Source organism: Drosophila albomicans, chromosome 2L, assembly GCF_009650485.2.
Source record: "Drosophila albomicans strain 15112-1751.03 chromosome 2L, ASM965048v2, whole genome shotgun sequence".
NCBI lineage: Eukaryota > Metazoa > Arthropoda > Insecta > Diptera > Drosophilidae > Drosophila > Drosophila albomicans.
In genome coordinates, this window is record NC_047628.2 from 6825518 (window position 1) to 6843993 (window position 18476).

Consider the following 18476-nt stretch of genomic DNA (forward strand, 5'->3'; position numbering starts at 1 on the left):
AAATTTATCTTAAGTAACCAGATTACAAATAAACTCCAAAACTTAAAAAAATTATTGGATTCCATTGCCAAACTAAAATGCACTGTTATAATACGTGAAAGTTTCACAAGTTTAACAAGAAATTAAAATAAACAAATTTGTATCTATGTTTTCAATAGTTTATTTATTTATTGTAAGTTTTTTTCAGTGCTGCACAATCGCTTCAACTCAGATCTTAAAAAAGTACAATCTAATTAAAATATACGATTTATTCGTATATGATACAATTAATCGTGCTGAGTCTTGCATTTTAGACATTTAAGTGCTTACTTATTACGTATTTGCGTGTTGCAATTATTAAATCTAACATCGAATAATTAAATGTTGATCTGTGGTCGCATTTATTAGAGCCGAAATATGCAATATGCATGGTCCTAAATTAATTTCCAATTTTCAATTTGAAGTTAATTTAATTGTAGTATTTCGATTTGTTAGAAAACTGTAAATTCGAGTTGCCAAGTAATGTAAAATTCATCCAAATTGATTTACACAATAAATTCTACAGTCACATAAATTTTCATTGTATAAATATGCTTATATATATATAATATTTGTATGTGTGTTACTAAATTATGTACGAGTATTTGTGTAAAATGCAGTTTTCTGATATATAACATATTACCAATCGAATGCTTCTAATCCATAAAGGGATATCTAAAACAAGTATTTGTAGATGGGATATGGTGGGTTTCTTTTGAGGGGCTAAACCGCATACACGCACACACACACACACTGAATCAGTTATATCGACTGTAAACATTCTAAATGCATTTTTAGTACCACATACATTTGTTTGCAAGGCCACTTTTTAAAGCGATGTAAAGCGTGGCATAATATTATCATATGTGTACATTATTATTATTATAATAATTATATTTGATATGCATATGGGAATGTGTGGTGTGGCGAAAAGGGCGAATGTGTTGGCAAATGGGATAGACAAATCAAAATTCAATTAACAATATGCAATTCACTTTTAATGAAAGTACAATGAATGTACACTAGATGCAGAAATAAATTTGAGCAAGTGTACAAAATTTCAAATGTTTAAGAGAAATGTTTGAGTATTTAAGTATGTAAGTATGTAGTAATAGCTTAGGGTGAATACTTTATATGCTGCTCAGCACATCTAAGCTCGGAATAACATTAACAAGTTTTAAAATATCAATAGTAATAACAAATTAAAAGTGGGAATGTTTGGACAACAGTTAGGATTGACAAAATGTAACTTAATGCTTGTTGTTGTGATGATTGTTTCAAGTTTGTTTTCTTCTTGTTTTGAGTATTCCTTCTTACTTATTAACGAGCTTCGTAGAGACGGCAACGAATTAAATCTCATGCATTTGACCAAACTAAAAACTACAAAAAAGGCTCCCTTTAAAATCGGTATGTGGGATCCTCACTACGCATCCTAAACGTGATCGTAGCTCCGGCGAAACGAACGATACAAGCAGCAGGCAAAGAGGATAGTGAGCAGCTGAAATACCAAATTTTGATCAGTTAAATCTGTCCAATTTGAAACAATTCTCAAATAATAGTCACCTGTATACCCGCCACAGCAAGAACGACACCAGCCAATACCAAAGTCTTTGAATCCAGAATGCCCAACAGCTTATTTAAACAACCCTGATCGATGGCATGCAATGTTGTGCACTCCTTAGCCTCGCTTAAATTGATCAGCTTACAGCATGCTGGCGAGAGAGTCTTGTTGGGGAAGATGCCATCCCAATCGTTGGGACCATAAGTGCCACAGCAGTCCAGCTCAGTTTGCAATAGATTCCAGGCATCGCGATAGTCATCTCGTTCTTTGTAATGTTTCATTGTGGTATTAAATTGTGTTTCCATTAACTGCTGCAAGCCCGAATGCTTCACATAGCCAGCAATTCCCAGTCCGATCTCCAAAGCAAATATAACTACAGCCAATATAGCAAAACTGAGAATCATGCAACTATTCTCCTTCAGTGCGCCACAGCAGCCCAGAAAACAGATGAACGCCACGGCTGCGCCCACAATCATCAAGATAATCGGCGCAGTCCAAATGTGATCACTGACAAAGTTTGAATAATGCGCATAGTTCAGTTGCACCATGGCGCCCACCATCAAGATGAGTAGACCACTCAGCTGTTTTGGGAGTTAAATATAAATTAGTATTTCCCAATGTGTTTATTAATTATTTACTTACCGCAAACAGAAGATTGCAGAAAAATGTTATGTATTTGACACATGTCAAGCCTCCGGATGCCATTTTGCGCCAACAAATTGGTTAGAACGTCAAGCACTGAATTCCGTTTCGTTACTGTAAGGATATGAGAAATATTAATGAAATGAACAGGACATACGAGAACAGAACATGGCAGTAACCAGTCATACAATAATCAATAAACGGTCAAACGCAAAAAACGGATAAGCAGAGGGAAAGTTAAGGTGCCAACCCCCAAATCACTGACAGACACGCAACCACTGCGACCCAACGATGTCCGGACGGTGTCTATTTTGCCACCGTACAAACCATGCCACACCTGTCTAACACTGTCTGCCTGCGGATTAACCCCACAACGAACCCCATCCCACTTCTCGTCTGCGTTGAATGTAGTCAAGTCCATATAGAAATGAGCCGTCTGCATTTGACCATTTTCACTTGAGTTCGTTCCATTGTCGATGGCCTAGTTCTGGGGCATTATTATTTGTTATTATATTGAATGGTGGGCCTCCGGTTTGACTAAATGGAAAGTGGTTAGTGCATATTTTTGGTGACAAGGACGTGAGGTCTGTTCCCGATTTTATTGCAAGCGGACGAAGAGTGCAAATGCCATAAAAATCAATACAACTTGATGGAAATGCAGACATTTGTGGGTCGTTGATAGTACATAATGAAAAACGTTACAGTTACAGTGAAAATAAAGAAAACGAACAAAAAAGTAAACACATTTGATTGTTCGGGTCCAATTTACCTAGTCTTAAACTCTTTATTCGTACAAATGCTGATTTGAATTGCCGAAAGAATAAATGCAATTTTGGTGTCAATGATACTTCTGAGATTGGTTTGTCGTGACCAACAATTGAAACAAGTATTTAAGTTAAAGTTTTTTAGTGTGGTTAATTTTATAATGTGGTTGTTAAATGCGATACTCAAAACTAAAGAACATTCTCATGAACTATATTTCTTGATGATCTTTATATTGATTAATTTTGTTTATTGATATTGTTTTAAGACGAAATAACAATATATATATATATGAAAAGTGTTCTTGAAGTAATATAAACCAAATGTTTTTGTATTAACTATACATAAAAATGTTTGAACATCTTTTAGTCTTGTTAGATCTATTTATGTAAATCAAATTATTAGGAAATTAATTTTTTAACTTTATTCTTAGCTTCGATAGCTTTACTTGCTGGGCTTATTTTATAGCTAACAAATTATGAAAGAGAAACCTGATCACTTAAACTCTTCAATTGACAAAGGTCACTGTACCAATTAGATGAGCAGCACATAATTTCCCACTGTGAAACATGAACAAACAACAAGAGCACCAAATATCTAAAATACTCCATGGAACTCGCAATTTACGTATGTAGCAACCCGCCCATAAAATCGATCGTACCACGAATGCGTGTCAGCGGTGGCAAACTGGTTAATAAAGCTCTCCAAATAGATTGATTAAATTAGTTCAAATAAAAAAGAATGTATTGACGTGAAAAGGTTCAGCTGTTCACCTGTCGAACCTGACGCAGGTAAACAGGACAATACATGCAGAAAGAGAGAGGGAGAGAGAGAAAGAGAGACTGCCCTTACCCATTGGAGAGAGAGAAAGAGAGACTGCCCTTACCCATTGGGTATGGTGGCACAGTGGTCTAGATAAGTCAAGAACAAAAGAATTTGCGTAATAGGTGCAATTATGAACATGTGTTTATTAATAAGCCTTTAAGTAAAGCGGATAATTAAAATAATTACTAAAGAAACTTTGACATTTGAGTGAGAGTACGACGTACTATTTATTATTAAGTAGGACAATAAAAATGTTACATCATATTGACACACTGTCCAAAGTATCGTATTTGGTGGCATTCTTGTTGCGCCTGGGCTTCTGTTTGTAGCGGGTTTGAATCGAATTGGACATGATGATGGGGGTCAGTGGGACTCTCATGGAAATGTATGCAGTAGGTTTGTATTTCCATTAATGCATACATGTGTGTGTATATACATATGTACATGTGCAGCAACAACAGAAACTTTGCGTGACAACAACTAATTCCGGAAATTTACCTATAAGCATGGCTAACGGGCATTAACAAGGAGGAGCACGATTGACCGATGTGCTCTGTTTGTATGTGTGCGTACATACACATTTATACAATGCGCCTGTTGGAGTTTCTTTAGAGAGGGTTTTAGTGAGATTTAAAATTGAATCGCAATAGAGGAAAGTGTTAACATGCCAACAAAAAAAGAAGAGAATTGGAGCAGCCAAAATGCAGCGACAGCGTCTACTTAGAGGTTAACAAACTGTAACGAACTCAAGCAGCAAGTGCACGTAACCCATACAAACATATAATCACACAGCCATATGTACATACTATATGCATATGCATGTGTGTTTGTATGTATTTGCGAGACTAGCGGAATTTTCATAGACAAAAAAATGCAGCAAAGTGCAGCGATTGGACGCAATGTTTTTGTTTAATTCGAACAGTTCTAATGTTTCTATACCTATAACTTGTTTTCCACATGAATGCAGTTAAGTGTTCGTGTGTATGTGTGTTAGTTTAGCCCCAAATGATGTTCACACAGCATTCTTGAGAAGAAGAAAAAGAACATCAAACAAAAGACCAGCTAAGTAGAACGGAAGCAGGCAGTGAACCTGAAAAGAGATGCTCACAGACACACATATACACTCATAAATGCACACACACACACTCACAAACATAAAGATAATCTCAGCCGATTCACTTATTTTTTGTTTTGTATCACTACAAATCATTAAATAATTTGTATTCCATCTGTATCTTATTTTTTCTAATACTCACTTTGACTTGCAAATAATTAATAACAATACTGCGGCGATTTACACTTTTCAAACACTTTTCTGCCGCCTTCTCTGGATTCTATTCTATCCGTTGGATTACCTTGTGATGTTTATGTCGCAAGGCGCAAAAACACAATGCAAAGACAAAATCTTGTTTTGGTTCTTGTTGTTGAGAGAAAGCATTGCGCAGGTCCGTTAGTCGGCATTCGTGTGAGAAGTAAGAGAGCGCAACTTTAATACTGTGACGTCACAAATTTGCGGTACAAAATGAAATTAAATGTATAATATTGTCACTAATACATGTACAACAATTATTGTTAAATATTCATTATATTAAAGATTTAATTTTCAAAACCATCTAAAATAAAATCTTAGGGCAAATTGAAAAAATGTTTAAAATCTCACGAGCTAATGAGATGGTTCACTCTTTTCTAACTATGTGGCAACTCTACATCTTTTCGATTGTAGCATTGTGAAATTATAATAATTATGCTAAACATATAATTTTATTCATGATTGATTTTGTGCAAAAATAAATAAAAATAATAAAATGTACAAAGAATTTCAATGATTATTACAATTTAGCTTAATTTGCATCGATATATCGGCATATGAGCAATAATCGAATAGTCTTTAGCGCGAGGTTTGAAATAGGTATCGAAATACAACCAAAATACAACTTTTAAAATATATAGGAAATATAAATTGAACTAATAATATAATATGAATATTAATCCATTTATTAATAAAATCAAATTTTTTTTTTTGTATTTTTTTTTTATTTGCTTTATTCAATCAACTTTGTTTTTCTATTAGTAGATATCATCAATGCTCTATACACTTTTCGTTACATAAATGTTCCAATGTATGGAATACTACAAATGTATATATTTTCTTATATATACAAAAGAGTACTTTCTTTGCTTGTACACACCAAATGCTCATTATGTTTAGACCAGACCTAACTTTATGTACAATGAGACTAGCAGTTTGTATTTTACAATATATAATAATATATTTTAATAGACATGGATTGTATGGATACATACAAGAATAAGAATTAACTATACAACTAAATTACACGCCTATATTGCAATTTTCAAAGATTTTAAGTATGTCGCATAACTGAATATATTGACTAGAATAACTCGTTTTGAGAACTTATCCGTTCCGATCATTGAGAAATTTATTGGATGTGATTTCATTGCATTCTCATTTAAAGTACGACTCTTGCCTAGCAATGGCTAGAAGCTCTAGAATTGTTAACCCCGCCTTAAGTTGCTAAATCTTGACTAATCAAACATAATCAACAAGCTTAAGTTGACACCCACTGCTGGACAAAACCGTCACCCTAACTACTATTTTTCACTTAATTATTGCTAAGACCAATCCACACACACACACACATAATCACACTATCAAGCGACGACGCCACCCAAATGCACACATGCACGCACACTCTTTCTCATACCAACCACCCACTGAGCATCGTTATTTTATTAGTGTTTACCATACACACACACACGCACACACAAACATACAGCACACGTTCCACATTCCACACGTTCAGTTTCTCTTGCTGTCTCTTTTTGCTCAAGAGGAGGAGAGTGACAAAGGTCGATATACATACATAACGGAAGTGTGCCAGTTTCAATGTGCCTTTCAACGGTTTTGTGTGTTAATTGTTTTGTTGCCCTCTCCCCTGACCCCCCCTGCCCCCTTTCGCCTCTTGGACCCCAAAACCCCTGACCAAGTGCTAGCCATTACAACGAGAGTAAATTTCAAGTGCATTAAAAAGATCATGGGTGGTAAATTAACTTAGCGACGCGTCACTTTCTGTTGTTCCTGGTGACGCGTTGGGTCGCCATTTTAGCCATCAGCATCTATACTTAAGTCCTGTACTATTATTTTACGTTAATTGATGCTGCGTCTTTGTTGCTTGCTATTGCTGACAATTGTGTACAAACTACGTTCATAGGTCTAAACAAATTCTCATATACTTAATCGTACTCGTTCTCGTTCTATATTTGTTCGTTTACACCAAGATTTGAATTTCCTGATTATTAGCTTCCTTTTCCTGACTTCATCTCATTAACCACTTGTTACCATTTTCTGATTATATATGAAAAAAAGAATAAGTTTTTGTCAGAATAAAAAATACAAATCTCTTCTTTTTTAAATTAAAAAAAGAAAACCAAATTCAAATTCATTCCAAAATCGAAATGAGGACGTAAGTATAAAAATTATAAAATAAATAATTTCACATATGATTTACCATAAATAAATAAATAAAAAAATTGCAAAAATTATCAAAAGTAAGCAGTAAGAAATAATACAATACAAAATAGATGTGATAATCTTCCCAAATGACAATCTGCTGCTTTCAACTTTGGTATATCTTAATTCGTTAGGATGAGAACATTTCTAAGATTTTCTTAAGATTACGTATAAATATTGATGTATATTAACAACTTTTGGTTAATTGCATACTTTAAATTTGCACCACAATGGTCGGCTTTTGTTTTTTTTTTTTCATTTAATTTACAAGTAATTCATTAAGTTAATTTGGTATTTGGAAGCTAAGCTGTTTTTTTTTTTTTTTGTAATGAGTGTGATATATACATATTTTGGAAATTCGCTTAGATTTTACGTATTAATATTATAATTAAATCTTTCGTTTTCGTATGGAAGTTGAATGCATGATAATGGATTAGTTTTGCTTTCGACAAGTATTTCAATAAAAGTAATTAATATTATGTATATTCCCAATTTGAAGTATAGATCGCACGACAAATGCTATAAATTCTACATATCGATTTACCACAGACCATCAGGGTTGCCCAACGCTTAGAGGAACTCTCGAAAGGGTTCATCGAAATTATCATTGACATCTGGAAAGACACCGCCCCCCACACCTACGCCCACGCCCACGTTAACACCTACGCCCACGCCCACTCCTACAGACACTCCGCCCACTGTGACTGTGGAGCCGCCATTGAGTATCAGCGTTGGTTGCTGTTGCGATTGCTGCTGCTGTTGTTGTTGTTGTTGTTGTTGGGGCAGCAACATTGTGGCGCCCAGGTGTCCGTGTGAATGCAACAGTTGCTGCTGTGAAAGCGGTTGCGCCTGCGATTGAGACTGCGTTTGCTGCTGCTGCTGTTGCTGCTGGTGATGATGATGTGTGAGATGTTGCTGCTGCGACTGTGGTTGCTGCTCCACCTGGGACTGTGGCAACATGTGCATGGCTGGCGCTTGCAAGTTCTGCATTGAAGGCTGTGTTGCCGACACTGTTGCCGTACTCAACAGGCTGCCATCGGTGGCAGCCAACAAAGCACAGTCGTAGGCACCACCACTGGCCAGAGCATCCTCGAAGCAGAGGCCATTGGTGGTGGCGCCACCGTTGGTTGTGCCACCATTGCTGTCGCTGGTCAGGCCGGAGAGTAAGACGCCACCGACGGCGCCACCATTGAGCTCCATGGCGGCTGCCTCCTCGTTGCGCTTCGAGAGTATGATGTGCGTCAGATTGATGATGTAATTCTTGGCCAGCGTCAATGTCTCAATCTTCGACAGACGTCGCTCCATCTCCACGTGCGGAATGACCTCACGCAGCGATTGAAACGCATCATTCAGACTGTGCATCCGCATGCGTTCCCGTTCATTCGACTCCAAACGCCGCAAGTTACGCTCCTTCGCATTCAGAGCGCCCTTGCGTCGTCGATTCGCATTGGAGTTGTTAGCGCTGTTGGGCGTTAAACTCGAGCCACCGCCACCGCCACCGCCATTCTGCTGACGACCACGACTCGACGGTCGCTGACTGCCATGGACGTTGCCCTGTTGGTTGCTATTGTTGTTTGTGCTGCTGCCGCCGCCATTGCTGCTGCCTCCGCCGCCGCTTGTGTCGTCACTCTGCGAACTAGAATCCGTCATTTCCAGGTCGTAGGTGTTATTGCTTAGCTGTAAACAAAGGGAATCGAATCGAAAGGAATGGATATCGTATGGTGAGTGCTGGATAGATGTCCACTCACCTGTGAGGTGCGGCGTGTGGCACGTCGCACTGGCCGAGAGCTTCTTTCAGCCGATTCCGGTGATAGTCCATTGTGACCATCCGTGTTGTAGTTGTTGTTGTTGTGCTGGAGCTGTTGCTGTAGCTGCATGAAATCATGACTCCCCATGAGCTCTGTGAGTTGCGTTGCATCCATATTGCCAAAGGAGTACTGAAAGAATTGAACGAGTAAATCGAGTTTTTATTGGTGCTAAGCAACGAAAGTGTGAAATGCAAAAATTGTTGAAAGTATATTAAAAATATTTCGCAAACAAATGTTCAACCCGAGAACTCAATTTTCAATTTATAAATTTAAGTTTTCACAAATTCAAAATATATATTCAGTGAATGAATCTCTTAGAAAGCATTTCGAATGATACAGAATGCTATTTTTAAAAAGATATTATATCCTTATGCCAATAAAGACCCACACAATCAATATCTAAATGAGTGATGAGAAGAACTTAGTTGTTGACAATACATTTATAATATATATAACAACAATCAGTAATAGCGTATATATGAATATACTGTATATTTTTATCAGTTGGACGATAAGATATCTGGGTACGCAATCAACAAATAAATATTTCGTTGGGAATGCTGCGAGTTTAGCAATTATGAATCTCAAACTATTATATCACATGTCATAAATCAAATGGTTCAACTCAAATACTTTCTGATTTTGTACTCTACATGATATGTTTATATAACAAGCTCACTTTATAATTGTTCCCTTTTATTAATCGAGTATAATTCGCATTCCAATCGTATTCCTTATCAGATATTGAGACTATCTGATTCTAAACGATTTTGAAAATGAATAATTCTGATATGGCTTTTAATTGCGATCAAAATAATCCACAAAAATTCATATTTTGTAAAATAATATAAAATTAGCAGCATCATACAAATTTTTATGTTTTGGAGCTATTCAAACTATTAAATTTCTTAAGTGCATATTTTTCAATATTTCAATAAAAATTATGATTTCATTTTAAATTTGAGTATTCATAAATAAATCATAATTTTAAAATTTTTGGATTCTATTTTTAAATCGTCTGTCAGTAATTGCTTAATAAACACAATTGGAACAATAATACTTGAAGCAGACAGTCCGTTTCCGGTGTTTTATCTGTGAGTTTTATATTGGTATTGGTTTTTCTTTTGTAGATAAACTTGCGTCATATTGGCATTTCGTTATCTCCAATCAATATTAACTGTATTACACGTGACTATATATAGTTAATATCTCCATCAACGGATTAGTCAAATTATTTCAGTCTCTCTAATTCATATCAAGCTCTGCGGAATATTTTTTTTGTTTTCATGACTAAAACAGAATTGAATATTATGAAATAATACTAAAAATTTCATAAGGCAAACTAAAAATTAACAACTAAATACATATTTTTCAGAAAACTTTTGCATCGCTTCGTATTAGTGTCTTTTAATGCAGATATGTTAAGTTATAATTTGTCCAATATAGTCGAGTAAAAAATAATTTCAAAAGTTCTTCATTGTCATTACATTAACAAAAATTTAAGATAATTCACATATTTTACAAGCTGTGATATTAAATACATCAATTGCCAATGGAATATCGAATAGTGCATTATGCATATTATGTTAAACTTCAGCTTCTAAGGAACTCTGAAGACAGCGCGGATAACACACCACTCAATAAGTTCCCGGCCTGAGAGGGAAAAACACATTTTTTTCTAAAAATTTACTTTTATTCATCAATTTAGTTTCCATCTAAGGCTATTTCTTAAAATATTCTTACATCAGAAAATACAAAAATTTAGTGAATGCTTTAATGATATATTTATATACCACCAAAATCAGAATAAATTATATGCTTCTGACTGATAAAGCAATTAAGATCCAACTGAATCAACTGTTTTTTGTCATATTAAAATATTTCTTAAATTAATTTTACAAATTTTCAGATTGGCAGACGGACATGGCCATATCGTCTCGTCTGTTGACCCTGATCAGTAATATATATACCTAATAGGATCGGAGATGCTTCATTCATTTTTAATTGAAAAAGAATATTTATTGAATTGATACTAAATATTTAATCACTCTGTATTTCAGAAATATCTTTTCTTTTGCAATAGTTTTGCATTCGATTCTAGATTGCATTGTTCTTGATTTCTGAATGTGTGTGCGTTGAGAGCAAACAATTTGACCTTTTGAACAGCGTTGAGTCATGATGGCGTTGTTATGGTTATGCCCCACGGCAATGGAACATTTGACCGGAACAGCGTGGAGCATTTAAAGCGTTGACTTGTGGACATGGACATGGATACGAAGACGGACACAGAGACGGATACGGACTTGTTGTAAGTAATACAAAACGCGCACTTTGCGGCGCGTTTCTTTTGTGGCAGCGCCTGCTTGCCGCTGAGCGAAACCAAAGTGTCGCTATTATTTAACTGCATGTTGCGGCAAAGCTCCTTGGACTCAGGCTCTTTAAAAGGAATGCTACGAGGAATTACAACGCATAGCACAAAACATAACACAGCGGCGCCCGTAATGGGAATAAGGTTATACGGTTACACTGATGGCGATAGTGATGATGTTACATAATGGATTTCCGCTTTATTTATTTAAGAATATGAAAAAAAGAGAAACAACCTAACTCAAACTCAAATGCCATTCAACGACTCAAGATCCGTTACGAGTGCAAGTCGAGCTCAGTTTAACGCAACTTGTATGTACTTTGTTCCATTATCCGACAATGAGTGGCAGATTTGTCGGCGACTCTTTGAATGTAGCAACATGTTGCATCTACCAGTTGCTTCTGCTGCTGCTACTGCTGCCTGCCACTGCTGTTGACACTGAAAATCCTGTTCAATTTCTGTGGCTTTGTCTGACAAACGCCTTTAAGAACCATCCAGCCAGCCAGCCACCTGCGCTTGTGCAATATTTATTGCGCTCTCTATTAAATAACTACTGCATACTTCTGTGCGTTTTGTTGACATCAACTTTAACTCAGCTGAAGAATAAAGCTAATGATAATAATAAGATATCTCTCTTTTAAATACATGTCTTTCCTATGCATAAGTCAATTTTTTGTTTCTTTTTTTGCTGGAATTCTCGCTTCGACTTCGACAAAAAAGGCATTTCCTTTTTTTATATAAATAGTCTAAATTCGGTTTCCGTGATCACTTTAATCAAAGATTCAACATGCTTTGTGTCCTTCAAAACTTTAATTTTTGCAAAGAAACCACTTTTGAAGCACTAAATAATCATATATCATTCGCCATTTAAATTGAATTTTAAACAAATTCTTAAAATGACGAAATGTATTTAATAGAAATCTTTTGAAAAACGCAATCGCCATTTCCGAATTTCAAAGTTTTTAGTAGAACTAAAGCTCTGTTTTGATACACATGAAAAACAATGTTGTAGATTAACCAAATGGGAAAAATATTTAGAATATTTTAATTATGGTATGTATCCAAAAAATTTTATATCACCTTCGTTATATTCAAAACAACAGTTTGATCAATTTTAAATTATTTTCGAATTTTGAAGACTGGCTCTGCAAATTTTGAATCAACGTTATATTGTGTAAACTTACATTCGATAGAATTTCAATATTGCTGTTGGTATATGGTTATAATTTATCGCAGCACAGATATTTGTGGAGCATTCACTTTTTTATTAATTATAAGATATATTTTTTATCAAAAATTTGCATTAGCATTTTTGGCATATTCACGAACTTGTTTCACTTGGCACGCAGGCATTTTTTTTTTTAGAATTTTTGTTGGCCAACAAATTGTTGCCGTAATATATGTACTATATACAATATTTATTTTGTAATACCACCAAACCGATATTTCAGATAACGTTTTCAGATCAAAAACAACGAACGACGACGACCAATTTGCGTTGGACCAAGTAACCAAACTGAGCACCGGAAACGCGGTGACTGCGACTGCGACTGCCACTTGTGGAATGGCCGCAACAACGACGACATCGCACAAGCCGAGCAGCGATTGACAGGCCAAAAGGCGAATCACGAGCCTGCCGGACCCGAGCGGCGAAAGCCGAACGAACTTCTTGCAGTCGTGTGCGCTGCGAACTCGTGTGCGTGGGTAAGGGAGACTCCCACACACGATTGCCGATGGCTGGCGAATCGAGAGCTTACAAATACGCTCAAGTTTTGAGCGCAAATTTCGCACTTTGAGTCTCTTTTGGTCTGTGCAATTGAGTGATGGTCGATGGTAAGCTGAGGGTAAACTCAAAGCGCTGGCATGCAGTGCACCCCCTGTTGCTGTGGGTTGTGGGTGCTGCTGCACCCCCCTCTGCATGTGTGGAAGCGTTGCCCTTATCACGTTACTCACCCACACACACACAGATGTTTATTAAGAGAACCCACAGTTACGGAGTAGTTGAGCACACCCAACGGGGTGGCTTATGTTTTGGAGTTGTTGCCGTGCACACCACGTGCTGCCCCAACTCCATTTTGGTTTGAATTAGGGGTCTGTTTCTGGGGTTTCATTTTGGGTTTAACTGTGGAACGCGGAAAGTAGAAAGTGGGGCATTGACGCTCTGATTAGCATCATTGACGTACGAGCTTGCTCATGAGTTGTTCGGCCTGCATTCGACTGACTTCCTCCTTTTAGTCAACTCTTTGCCTTTGTGCCCCAAACTGGCTGACTGACTGAGCGAGTGAGTGACTCGCTTTTACTACTACACTGTTATTATGTATTATTATCGTTTGTTTGTCTCTGCTGTCTTTTTGTTGTCTGTTATTGTTGCTGTTGTTATTGCCTGTTGCTACGAGTTTTGCCGGCGCTTATCACTGTGCTTAAATCCTTATCGCAGGGGTTTTATCGTTGCGCCTGCCCTGATAAACTATTGTGAAGATAATAAGAAAATGGTGCTAGAGTTTTTGAAAATTGAGAGCTTGTCTTTTCATCAAATTATTTTTCATAATTACTGATACTAAATTTGAGGAAATGCAAGAAGTTCTAACTAATCATTTAATTTGATATTATGTAATTCTTGTTTGAAATGCTACAATCATTCTTGATCAAGAAATCAATGTCAATCAGAAAATGTATGTTTTATTAACTAGGAAATGAATGCAATAGGTGGAAGGGGACATCTCCGACCACGTAAAGTATATATATTCATGAACAGCGTCAAAAGTCGAGACGATATAACCATGTCTGCCGCTGTGAACACCTGTCCGTAAGATTTGTCTCATAGCGCGGGTATCTCACAGTCGAGCACTCTCGACTGTCGCTTTCTTACTTGTTTTTGATTGAAAGGAAGAAAAAAAATTTCGATTTACAATAGATTATTAATACCTCTTATAGGCTTGAAAATAATGTCTAATTGTGGATGTTAATGAACAAACTATCTATCTACTAGCATTTACATTACACTCCATTATATTGTCTGTTTTAAGATTTACTTTAGCACAATTCATTAAGCACTCTTTGGTTACAGGGTATTGAGAACCAGCTTTAATATGAAGTGTTCTCTCAGGCCCTTTTTGCGCCCTTGCTCCCTGGCTCGACTTCTACTTGGTAGTTTGGTCTGCTCGCAAATGCCTCTTCAGGCAAGTGTTGCCAAATACAAATTGACAGTTAATATTTTTAAACTAGCGAAGAGCGGGGTAGAGGATGGCAGTCGAGGGGTGATGTTGCTGTCGACAAGGACATTATGTAAATCACATACAGCGGCAATGCGTTGGCGTCTACCATCCCCACCGTCTCCCTCTCTATCGTTATCTGAGCAGCCTCTGCGATGTGGAAATAATAAACAGGAAAAAGATGCTGAGCAAACGAAGGCCAAGCTATGAGCTTTGAGAGAGTCGAGACTCGGGACTTGGAACAGCGTGGGCGTTGCTTTCCCATCCGGGTAGCCGTTTGATTATGCCCCAGCAGTTTGTTGTTGAGGTTGAATGCAGTTGCTGTCTCGCTGCTTTGTTGGTCGTCATCAACTGGTCTAGTCCTTAACATATTAAACCGATCATTGTACTTGACGTCCGTCGCCGCTCTCAAACAAAAGCCAAACAAACAAACAAATACAATAATATTAACTAACAACTATATTTTTCGCCCCCCTTTTTGGATGCATACGAGTTGATGCGAGGCTAGACAGTGTTTGCCAGTTTTGTGGGTTATATAAGGATATTAAATATTGAGTTTCGAGTCAGAATCAGGCACAGATTCTCCGCTCTTTTGACCCAACATCCTAGTAACCGCAACGACCGCCAGTCAATCATCTCGGGGCAGTGCCAAGTCGTCAGTCAGTAGCTGCCTTTAATGCAATCAAAAAGCAGAACGCTCTCTACCCGAGCAGCATATTTAAGCAGGCATCAAACATCATCATTATCGAGCAGACAGCTTAAAAACGCTTAACACACAAATTTAATCATGACAGGACTTCGCAGACTTCCCCTGAATCCTCCATCCTTCTCCACCTACTGCAGCCCGGCGGGATTTCCGTCGCTTAGCTCTGGTAAAAATCACACCCGCGGTTATTTAAAATGCTAAAAAACAAGAGAAAATATTATGAAGCAATAATAGAAAAAAGGCAAGCAGGCAGCACAATAAGAAGACTTACGGCTAGACCTCTCCGCATGCTATGTTCCAACTCACCCAACCATTGCCTCGAGGCATGTAACCCACGCGTCCCTGTCAAATGTCAATAGCAAACGCAAGCGATGATTTTTTGTTGTGCTCCCCTTCTACTACATTTCGTATGCTGCTGCTGATCACCGCAACAAGGCAGTTGACACGCCCACATTTACTTCACGCTCCCTTGGCCCATTTGGGGTCAGGCAATCGGCATATTTACATTTATTACTTACACTTCGACCCACGAACTGATTCCGATTTTATCCCACACATAATCGGTCGATGTAATATTGACTTTACTGACTGAGGGTTGTCCCCGAAGTGTCTGTGTCTCTATCTGAATACTTGAATATTGAGGTCAAATGGATTTTGCATTTTTAGGATTTACATTTGATTTGGAGATTACACACTTTACACTGTTTTGATTGTTTTCTTTTATGATGAATCAATCGCCAAAAAACAGCATATTTCGATAACAATCAAAATAAACTTAAGGAGTTTGACCAATTCAGTATTTAGATTACCTTGGTTTCAATATTTTTATTTATTGTATAAAGGTTTTGAAATGTTAAGTTTAACTTCCTCTTTTGGCGATATATTGAATATTTGGCAGGATTGTGACTTTTCTAACAAGAAGAAGAAAAACTTAACAATCTGTGAACTAATAAATTCAATGTGTTATACATTTCTTTATTCAAAATATCGCTTATCGATAACAAATTAATTCATTTTTTGATTATCTTTAGTTAACAGCTTTAAGCCAAATTACAGTAGTTGAAGTAGTGGATGTGTATTAAGTTTATAAAGTAGTTTTAGCAAAATGAGTTAAGCCATAATTATGAACTAAAAATACAGTACGCTTGAACGCTTTTAATTTTTTCAAATTCAAACAGTCGTTAAATGAATCCAAGAAGTTTTCTTCAAGTATGTAAGCCAAATTCAAGTAGGCCAAGTAATTGTTATATGCTTAAAACTAATTTAAATGTTGATATATCATAGAAACATGTAGAAAGCAGATTGTGTCCATGGCAACGGACTTAACTCTACTTCGGTTTGTATTTCAAAAGCTCGAGTGTCTCTTGGGCCTCCAAATTATATTTTTCGAGAATTTCAATTTCCTTGATAGTCGCTTTATACTTTGCCACGTATTCCTTTTGCTTTGCGATGCGTTTTTGGCGCAACGCTTCGGTATTTTTTTTTAGTTCAAGATGTTTGCGCTGTAGTTGAGCAATGCGATCTTCCAAAACTGCGTGGGGCATCATGGTGAATTCATCAAATTTAGCTTTCGACTCAGTGATCTTGTTTTTCAAAGCCTCGGCGCAGTGTTGGTCATAACCACGCACAGAATCGTCCACCGAGTCAAACAATTTTTTAAATTGCTGCTGAATATCGCCATGGACCTTCTCAATTTGCTGTAGTGTAGTCATTTTTGGGTCAAAATGCGGTTTATTTAAGCCGCACAACAGGCGCATCTTCTCCTCAAGCATCTGCTTGAATTCTTTTTTGTCTTCAGCCACTTCGCTGCTTATGCGACGATTTTGCGTTTCCACCATTTTTAATGTTTGCTCGCCAAATTGTTTCATCAGATTTTTGATTTCCTCGCTCAGATCAATATCACCAGCTGCTTCGATTTTCAGAACAGAGCCGCAGGCATTATCATTCGTGTCCGACATATTGTGTTGTATTTAATTTCTTTCCTTTTTGATTGCAAAACGGGACTAAATATCACACGTACTGAATTATGTTCAATATTAACTGTTTTTTAAACAGACTCGTTCGCTACTGGCGTCGATAATTTTAATTACAGAGTTGTACTCGATTACAGAGTTGCATATGATTACAAATTTGCATATTACTAAAAGTGTTTACATGGTCTTTAACTTAAGCCTAAGGTTTACATTTTACAATTATATTATATTTAACGTGCGTGCGACTTAGTTTTTTTTTTTTAATTATTGGCAAATTGAAGAATTCAGACGTATTCACTGTTTCTAATTTGAATTTAGTTTTTTATTACATATTGGGTAATAATTTATATTACTATCACTAATCATAAAATATACAGGTATTCCATTGTCTTAAGGCAAAAACGCATCATTTGCAACAGCATTACTATGGCCCCACAAGAGCTGCGACTAGAGCCTTTCGGCTCATTTCGAAATATAAGCTAGATATTTGAAAAAAAAAAAAACTAGAATAAGCTAAATTTTAAAAAAATAATGCAGAAAAATAAGCTACACCCAAATGAGAGAAAACATGAAACCTTGTGGGTGGTAAATAAGCTATATTTCAAGCTATAAGCTAGATGCAAATTTTACAAGCTTTTCCATTTTCAAATATGCGAGAACTAGCTTATAATAAGCTAAACTGGCAACACTGGTCGCAGATCGCATGCGGAACGATGAGAATGAGTGTACTTTGTGGCACTGTGCTTTCAATTGTATGTATGCGTCTATGTACATATCTCTACATGCTTGCCTCTATTAATATGTGTATGCATGTGAAATTTGCAACGTACAGTTGCCTCGGAGACTAGCAGCTGGCGCACGTCAATTTTGTGTCTTAGATGTTTGCAGTTAAATGGTGCCGGGACGAGGAGTACATTGGCTTTGCTGATACTTCTTTGGGCCAACATATTGTGGTGTGCGAGTTCGTTTCCTGATAGGTTAGGTTAGGTGGGACCGGCTGCCCCTGTACGGGGCAAAGCATAGACCAGTAGAGGTCCGTAGCTGTACCGGTAGCTTATCTACGTCTCAG

The 18476-nt window shown here is 36.9% G+C and overlaps 2 protein-coding genes across 3 annotated transcripts; both read right to left on the reverse strand.

Moving 5' to 3' along the window:
* Positions 1-173: 173 nt before the first annotated feature.
* Positions 174-5204, reverse strand: LOC117565257 (CD63 antigen). The gene is made up of 4 exons (XM_034244276.2): positions 5065-5204; positions 2222-2335; positions 1582-2160; positions 174-1516 (listed from the first exon to the last, which is right to left on the reverse strand). Exons 2-4 carry the CDS (start codon positions 2282-2284, stop codon positions 1451-1453), a joined length of 708 nt encoding a protein of 235 aa, XP_034100167.1. The 5' UTR covers positions 2285-2335; positions 5065-5204; the 3' UTR covers positions 174-1450.
* A 2571-nt stretch (positions 5205-7775) lies between these two features.
* On the reverse strand, positions 7776-16013 carry LOC117565609 (protein dimmed). 2 transcript variants are annotated; one of them, XM_034244814.2, is made up of 3 exons: positions 15953-16013; positions 9089-9277; positions 7776-9017 (listed from the first exon to the last, which is right to left on the reverse strand). In XM_034244814.2, the coding sequence occupies exons 2-3, from the start codon at positions 9260-9262 to the stop codon at positions 7911-7913; spliced, it is 1281 nt and encodes a 426-aa protein (XP_034100705.1). In that variant the 5' UTR covers positions 9263-9277; positions 15953-16013; the 3' UTR covers positions 7776-7910. The 2 variants fall into 2 exon arrangements, with proteins under 2 accessions (XP_034100705.1, XP_034100704.1); XM_034244813.2 differs by lacking the exon at positions 15953-16013 and adding an exon at positions 12701-12764.
* Between the last annotated feature and the right edge of the window lie 2463 nt (positions 16014-18476).